Genomic DNA, 7,917 nt, shown 5'->3' on the forward strand with positions numbered 1-7,917 from the left:
GGCATATATTAAAACATGTGTAAATAGAGGACGAAGCAAAGTAATCGAACGGTGAAGAATGCGACAAGCACGAGTAGGGGGCTCAACGTGTTGCTCCAGCGACCCATGAGCCCCAGGGCGAAGGGGTAGAGATGCACCACTACGTACGCGTTGAACGCCAAAGCGAACACCGCCATTGGGCCATCCCTCCACGACCCCCCTTCCATCGCTGCAACCATGGACGTCAGGTTCACCGCTAGCACCACGGCCGTCGGGACCATCAGCACCGTCCACCTCACGGCGTAGAGCTCAGCGAACCTGTCTTTCACACTGCAGGCAGCACTTGTGCTCGTCGCATGCTGCTTGGACGTCAGCTTGAACGATATCTCCTTCCCGGCCGCGACCTTGAGCGCCACCTGCACCGCCGCCGCCAGGTATGCGCCCGTGGCGGACACCATCCAGAACTGCTGGTTCCGCCACCAGTCGACCAACGCTATGCCGGACCACCTGGCCTCCAGGACGGCCACCATCGCGAGCGTCAGCATCAGAGCCGCCACAAAGGCGATGTACGTGGCAGACGGCGGCCTGATGATTATTGAGAAGAAGGCGCCGCCGGTGGTGGCGCCGTTCCCGGTCACGAGCTGGATCGCCGGGAAGACGCCGCAGTAGGCTATGAGAAAGATGGAGGTGAACGGGTACACCGTGGTGTTGAGGTACGCCAGGCGCTGCAGCGGGTGGAGCCGGCCGCCGGCGAGGAGGGCATTGTTGCGGGAGAAGAGTATCTCGAGGGAGCCCGCCGCCCAGCGGAGCACCTGGTACAGCCGGTCTGTGAGGTTGATGGGCGCGGTGCCGCGGAACGCGTCCGGCGCGGTGGCGCAGTAGGCGGAGCGCCACCCTCGCCGGTGCATGCAGAAGCTCGTGGCCACGTCCTCTGTCACGGTGCCGTACATCCAGCCGATGTCCCAGCCCCACGCCGTCCCGTCCTCGTAGCCGCACGAGACGAGCGCGGTTGCCTCGCCAATGGCAGCCGCGTCGAACGAGCACGGCGGTGATGAAATACTGACCGTGTCCCATTGCTCCGGTTGGTTCGTTAGGACGGCATGCACCGAACGAAGGGACGGCGTCGAGACGCCCAACTTGTCGGCCTCAGTGCCAGTGGCAACGCCCTTGCCAGCGTCGTCGCCGTGTGGTCTCCAGAGCGGCGGGTCGACGCCGTATAGCGCCTCACGGCGAAACATGCAGCCGGTGCCCACGTAGATGGGTCCCTGGAGGCCGTCGAGGCCGGGTTCAGTGCAGTCGAAGAAGACGCGGTTGTGGTTCGCGTAGCGGTCCGCGGGGTCGACTCCGTCGAAGCGCTGCGGGAACTGGACGAACGCTACGTCGCTGCCTTCGCCGTCGAGCATGTGGCAGACGCCGGCGCGGAGAGCCTGCGAGTTGTTCACGTAGTGGTCGCAGTCAAGGTTGACGATGAAGGGCGCGTTGGAGAGCACGGCCGAGGCACGGAGCAGCGCGTTCATGGCGCCGGCCTTGCCGTGGTGCACGCGGCCGCGCCGCTTCTCCCGGCACATGTACACGAGCGCTGGAACCCGCACGTCGACGGAGCTGAGGTCCAGAAGATTGCTGACACCACCGACGGTGGTGCTGGCGCCAAGTTGTGGCGTGCTGCCGGGAGTATCGAGTACCAATTCAACAGCTCCGGCATGATCTTCCGCGGTGCCACGCCGCCAACAGCTTCCATCGGCCAGCGACGTCGTCGACCGCTGCTGGCGCCGCAAGTCTCCGGCTTGCAGAGCGTCGATCCGCAGCCGCAGTTCTTCGTACTCCCGGCGCACGCGCCTCCGGTTCCTTGCCAGCTCCGGCCACGCCCTTCCCTTATAGTCACCCCTCCTCGCCTTGACGCCGCCATTATTGGCGCCGGGGCTGAAGTAGGCCTCTGGGTTCCTCGGCTCCACCGCGTGCTTCCGGCAGAACGGCACCCACAGTCCAGCGAACCGGGCAGCCTCGGCGACCGCGTCGTGCGTGAGCAGAGCTCCACTGTCGTCCGACACGTAGCACGTGAGCTTTTCTGCTGGGTAGTCCGCCGCGAGGATGGAGAGGATGGTGTTCACGGTCACCAGCGGTGGCTCCTTCTCGGTGTCGGCGGTGGTCACGAATACATCCATGGTCGGAAGCATCGACTCATCGAGCGCACTGACGAAGACAGTGCGCCGGACAGGCTGCATCTTGGGCAGCTGGTCCAGCACCCACATCAGGGCAAACCAGAGCTCCCCGGCGATGGACACCATCCACATGCCCAGAACTGTACTTTTGTCGTCGGTGCCTGTGGAGCTAATCATGGCAAGAGCAGTGCTGATTCGCCACTTGAAGAACAGCACGAAGATGCCCATCCGGACGATTATCGTGAGCCTACAAACACCAGGGTTTTCGCCACTTAGTTGCCTATGTTTGTCACATGACTTTTAGTAATTTTTACACATAATAACTTGTAGTAATATTTATATTAACTACCTTACTCCCTCTTTCCACAAATGAATGTAACTATGTCTTACGTGCAAGTCAAATTAGTTTAACTTTGACCGAGTTTACAGTGAATAGTATTAACATTTACGTCTTCAACTAGCAAATATACCCGTGTGTTGCAATGGGAGAAAAAAATCTATCAAATTAAAATAAGTTAATGTCGGCGACAATATGACAATACTAAGATTTTATCAAATTAAAATGCAATCTTGATAGTTTTTTCTCCTATTACAAAGCACATAAATATTTAGATGTATTATATAATAACTTTAACTTTTTATATTATCCTTGTGTTTTTATAGTTAAACATCGAGTTTTGTGGCCTTTGAGGACCCACAAAAGTCTGTAATTTTAATCTCTGATTAAAGTCGACAAGGAGTTATTGTCGTGTAAAGGATTGATTTGTTCACTGATGGAGACCTCTCTAGATTTTTCACATGCTAGTCCTTATCAGGAGATTGCAGAGATACATTTATTTAAACTAAATTAGACCATTAACAACTTAAGATTTTGATTACTTGAACCGTCGGCTAATCATGGTTTTAATAAAAATAAGTTTTATTTTTAATCAAAATTACATCGACAAATTAGTGGTAGAAATCTTTATTTCTTATGGATGGATCAATGGTTCAAAACTTCAAATGCCTATATAATAATAGGAGTATTATATTTATTATATGTGTTTTTTTTTTTTACTTTTTGGGGAAATCACCTGAGTGGATGAATGGACTGCAACCAAAAAAACAAGAAGATCCAAAACGAAAAGGAATCCATGGAAGGTGAAAACGGAATCGGATGAAAAAGTGCAAGGAGGCTGTCGAGGTTCACCAGACGTTTCATCATCATTCTCTTGCACTGCCAAACGCGTGGTGGTGGTGTTCGTTTTCGTTTGCCAAATGTTAGCAGCAGAGGCAGTTCCGGGACGAAAGACTTGACCGCATGACGCATCCCGTACCATATCCACCTCCGGTCGTCACAATCTGCTCTACCGCTTGGCCGAGTTCGCGTGTAACGTCATCGTCGTCGTTAACTGAAAACGAGATGCCCAGGTGCTCGAAAGGGTGGCGTCAGACGTCATCATCGCCAGCCGCCCTGCCGACTGTGGAGGCGAAGCGGAGTGCGGCGACGCACGTCCAGAGGCAGCGCGCTAGCGCCACGAGACCGCCGCGCCCGGCCCGTGCGCTCCGCGTCCCGCGCGTCGGGCAGCAGCCGGATGATGGTCGGTGGAGTTGTCCTCGGATGAACGGAGGAAAAGACACCGAGGAAAGGAGGGAAAGAAAACTAACGTGGATATGGAAAAAAGGATTTAGAGTTTTAGACTGACAAAAGACCGAAACGTTGAAGAAGATTAGAGGTGGACGAAATGTTAGAGGTGGCAGAAATTTTGACTCTTTAGTATTAGGGATGGACTAGATTTACTACAGAAATATATTTCATAATCAATTTAATGATATTTTTAAATATAATTTTGGTTAACCTTTAAATTGTTTGACTTCTCAAAAAATGAAATTGCATGCTTTTGTGAGCGAAGGAAGTACATGTTTTTAATAAGAACCACTTTGATAACCATTTTAAAAGAATACTGTTGATAATTTACGATCCGTGAAATGTTACCTTATCTATTACTCCTTCTCTTCTAAATTGTAAGCATTTCTATTTTTTAGATATATAGTTTTTCCTATGTATTTAGATATAATATGTATTTATATATGTATGCATCAAGAGTAGGATGCGTATAGCTTATGTTCGTAATGGTGAATATATTCGTATCTGCGTTTGTACTGTGATTTGTAAGAAAAAAACTAAAATTCATTGTTGATTGATAGAGTTGAAGAATAAGATGTGTATGCTAATTTGATTTTGTTAACAGGCACGCCAGTAAAAGCTTTACAAATGTTAAATTATTCAATTTTAAAAATAAAGGCTAAAAGTTTTGTGGGCTGTGCTTGCTCGCTGGACTAATAATTGCACGGCGAGTGTACGTGATATCCTATCCAATTTTAGTGTTTTAGAAGATGGATGCAAGAGCTGCATCAGATCTCCTATCTCATATCCTATACCAATAATTTTTAAGAGATTTTTCAGATCTCCTATCTCGTGTCCTATACCAATAATTTTTAAGAGATTTTCTAGGAGAAGCTTAATCTATCCTAAATAAAAGGAGACAACCCCGGCCCTCTCCCCTATCCTTAAAAAATATAGGAGATAGTTAGGTAATTTGTTGTAGCAGTGCTCTCCTATATCCTAAATGATTTTAAGATACTATCTTAAAATAATTTATAGAAGATTTAATATGAGAAATCTGGTGGAGATGCTCACCTTCCGTAGTTTCTTGCATCCTGACAACACTCATTATCAAAGCTGTCAAGTTACGGCAGCATGCAAAATCATGAGTACATGGACGCCATGCATAAGTCGCTGTCCGGTGAACTCATGATTCTTTTCGACCAACTTGTATTCGTATTTTGAGATACACGAACGGATGCATACGTGCACATATATATGCACATTCTGGCTGCCTAGCTACGGCTGCTTTCTTTTAACTGTTTATTACTTATATACATTAGTTGTCTAATTTTTTGTTGTTGTTTAGTTAATATATAATTTTTTCACTGTTTGACTATAAAAATTATAAGTTATCTCTCGTCATTGTTTTTTTATTTGTACTAGTTGGTTGTATCATCTAAAATCACGTGAAAATTCAGGCACAAAATGTAACAACTCCCCGGGCTTACTCCTCTGTCCTTAATAAATAGATTTATGAAGTTGTCTTAAGTCAAACTTTTTAAACTTTGATCAAGTTTATAGAAAAAACATAAAGATTTATGATATCAAACTAGTATCATTAGATGTACAATAGAATATGTTTTCATATATAATATGCTTATTTTATGTCATAGATGATGTTACTCTTTTCTATAAAGTTAATCAAACTTAAAAAAGTTTGACTGACACAGGCTCTAGGAATTAATTTATTTTAGGACAGAGGGAGTATTTCTTTTCGCCTGGCTTGTAACAACTCCCTTAATTTTTGTCTCCTTTGCTTACCTAAAAGGATCACATCATCATATGCATGCACACGCCGCTTCTTTCTTTTTTTTTTCATTTTTCATTTTTCTAATTCCACGTGCTTCTTTAATAGCCCGCATGAGACCTTATAAACACGATACCCATTGTTTCGTATGAAGAATCTTATGTACAAATTCATCAAACAAAGAGTTTTGTACAAAATCTCATCCATATTGTAATTTAAAAACCTCATTAGTTTCTTGAAGTGCATGTTATAGTGTCAGAAAGTAAAAATGTTTATTGAATTCACTTCCAATTCTATACCTAAATATTTCCAGCTATTTTTCTCGTCCATCATCCCCCAACTAACTTCGTGAATGTGGGAATTGTCTCCCTTAACGACGTCTGTCTATAGCTCTCACGTTTTATATAGTTACGACATCCTGAAATAGCCAGAATATAACTATGAATCCTAATCCAAATACAATAAGTACTAATCAAATTCCTTTTGTATTTGTTGGAAACTAAGGCCACACGTGTCTTATACGAACCAAACTCGCTCACTTTGCGACACGATTAATTTGCGTAAAAAGGTTGCTCCATCCGTCCTAAATGCAAGGTACTTTAGGAATTTTAGAACAAATTATGAAAACAAATTATAAAGTAAAATAAATGACACATATAACCCTCTATTAACTATATAAAGATCTCATTCTTATCGTATTTTATAAACCTTGTAGTAGGCATTAATGGCAGGTATGCATGTGATTGGTGCTTTTAAAGAAGTTAATATTTATCTAGAATACCTTATAATTTGGAGCAAATTTTTAATACTCCAGTACTTATGTTTCAGAACGGAGGGATTAAGTAGATGCATTTAAGCACACTATGTACCTATCATGTATACGAGTACTACACCTTAGTATGGCGCCATGAGCTTTGGTGCGGTGTATATGCACATCCTTATAAGAGCATATCAACCAGATTTTCTATTCAATCTCCTATATCTAAAAAGTAGCATTTTAGGACATAAAGGTGTTGTAGTAGATCTCTTATCTCATCTGTTATACCTATAATTTTTAGAAGACCTCCTAAAAAAACATAATTTCTCCTAAATAAAGGAGGCAATTCTCTATCTCTAAAGGATACAAGTTTTAGGTAGTCTGCTACAGTAGTGCTCTCTTATATACTAAAATGATCCTAAGGTACTCCCTTAAAACAACTTATTGGCGATGCAATATAGGAGATCTAGTGGAGATGCTCTAAGCTTTGGTGTCATTATCATGCAAGCGCCGTCACCAGCCCTTGTTACGTGTATATTCTTGGCGCTGTGTATATTACGTATATTTTTTGTGTTGTGTACGGGGTACATTTCTGCAACTAAAATCTCCAGTGGTCCAAATGTGAAATACTTTAAAAAATAGATGTTAATATATTTTTAAACAGACTTAGCCAAAGTTAGACAAATATGACTTAGAGCAAGTCCAAAACTACTTACAATTTGATACTGATAGAGAGTACATGGTTTAATTTTAACAAAATGTTCCCCTGCCTCCCTAAGATACTTTTATAAATACACTTTTGGTGGAACAATTATTCTGGTCCTCTCTAATAAAGAAGTATGAAAAGCATGTTCCCTCTATTTCAAATTACTGAATGAAACAGCTTGTAGTTGTTAATATAAACACCAACATGTTTGAAGAAATCTGTACGTATGATTAGTTACCTGTATAACTTGATGGTAATTGTAGAGAGTTTTGTGGTCCGGACAAGCAGCAGTCTCTCGACACTAGCCGACTTCTTCACATCTTTCGGCGACTCCTTATCATCATCGGAGGTGCTATTGCCATTGCTCTTGGTTATATATGTCGTCGACATACTCGCACTACTGGTCAAGGCATCAAGCCCTATTGTTCTTGACAAGAAGGATGCTGTGTGGAATCAACCCTATATATGGAGGATTGCTGGACTGGTCGTTCGCCCACAGTTGCTGATTTCTGATTCTGCTTTAACTTTATTTATACTTGGTTTTCATACTTATCCTAGCCTATTATTACATTTTCTTATTGGAACTGGTGGCAAATATTTTATTCCTATCCCACAAATTATGCAAGATTTATATATATACATGCTTAGTTGTCCACCACAAAAATGATCTCATCAATTAAATAAGTTCCATGTGCTTCACGGCTGGTAAGTAGGCCTAATACACTCGAACACTATTCCGGCCACTACTGCACTGAGGTTATTCGTAAGTCCCCGTCACCATGCATGAGTCACAGTTTGGCAGACATGCACTACTGTCCCGTTCGCTGGTCTGAAACTTGGTTGAAACTTGCTGAAAAACACTGTTCTGGCTGAATTGTTGTAAGAGAAAAATACTGTTCCGTCTAAAAAAATAAGCCGAAC

General features: G+C 44.2%; 1 protein-coding gene across 1 annotated transcript; it reads right to left on the reverse strand.

Annotated features, from left to right (window-relative positions):
• On the reverse strand, positions 1–7,386 carry LOC136539059 (probable mixed-linked glucan synthase 7). Its single transcript, XM_066530989.1, has 2 exons — positions 7,235–7,386; positions 1–2,385 (listed from the first exon to the last, which is right to left on the reverse strand). The coding sequence occupies exons 1-2, from the start codon at positions 7,384–7,386 to the stop codon at positions 9–11; spliced, it is 2,529 nt and encodes an 842-aa protein (XP_066387086.1). The 3' UTR covers positions 1–8.
• Positions 7,387–7,917: the final 531 nt, after the last annotated feature.

Source organism: Miscanthus floridulus, chromosome 2 (genome assembly GCF_019320115.1).
Source record: "Miscanthus floridulus cultivar M001 chromosome 2, ASM1932011v1, whole genome shotgun sequence".
Taxonomy (NCBI): Eukaryota; Viridiplantae; Streptophyta; class Magnoliopsida; order Poales; family Poaceae; genus Miscanthus; species Miscanthus floridulus.

What these genes read in the sequence shown, in the direction of transcription:
- LOC136539059 (XM_066530989.1), bottom strand. Translation starts at nt 7,386, where the DNA reads ATGTCGACGACATATATAACCAAGAGCAATGGCAATAGCACCTCCGAT. An exon ending in ATTACCATCAAGTTATACAG is followed by an intron (nt 2,386 to 7,234) that starts GTAACTAATCAT and finishes TGGTGTTTGTAG; the next exon opens with GCTCACGATAATCGTCCGGA.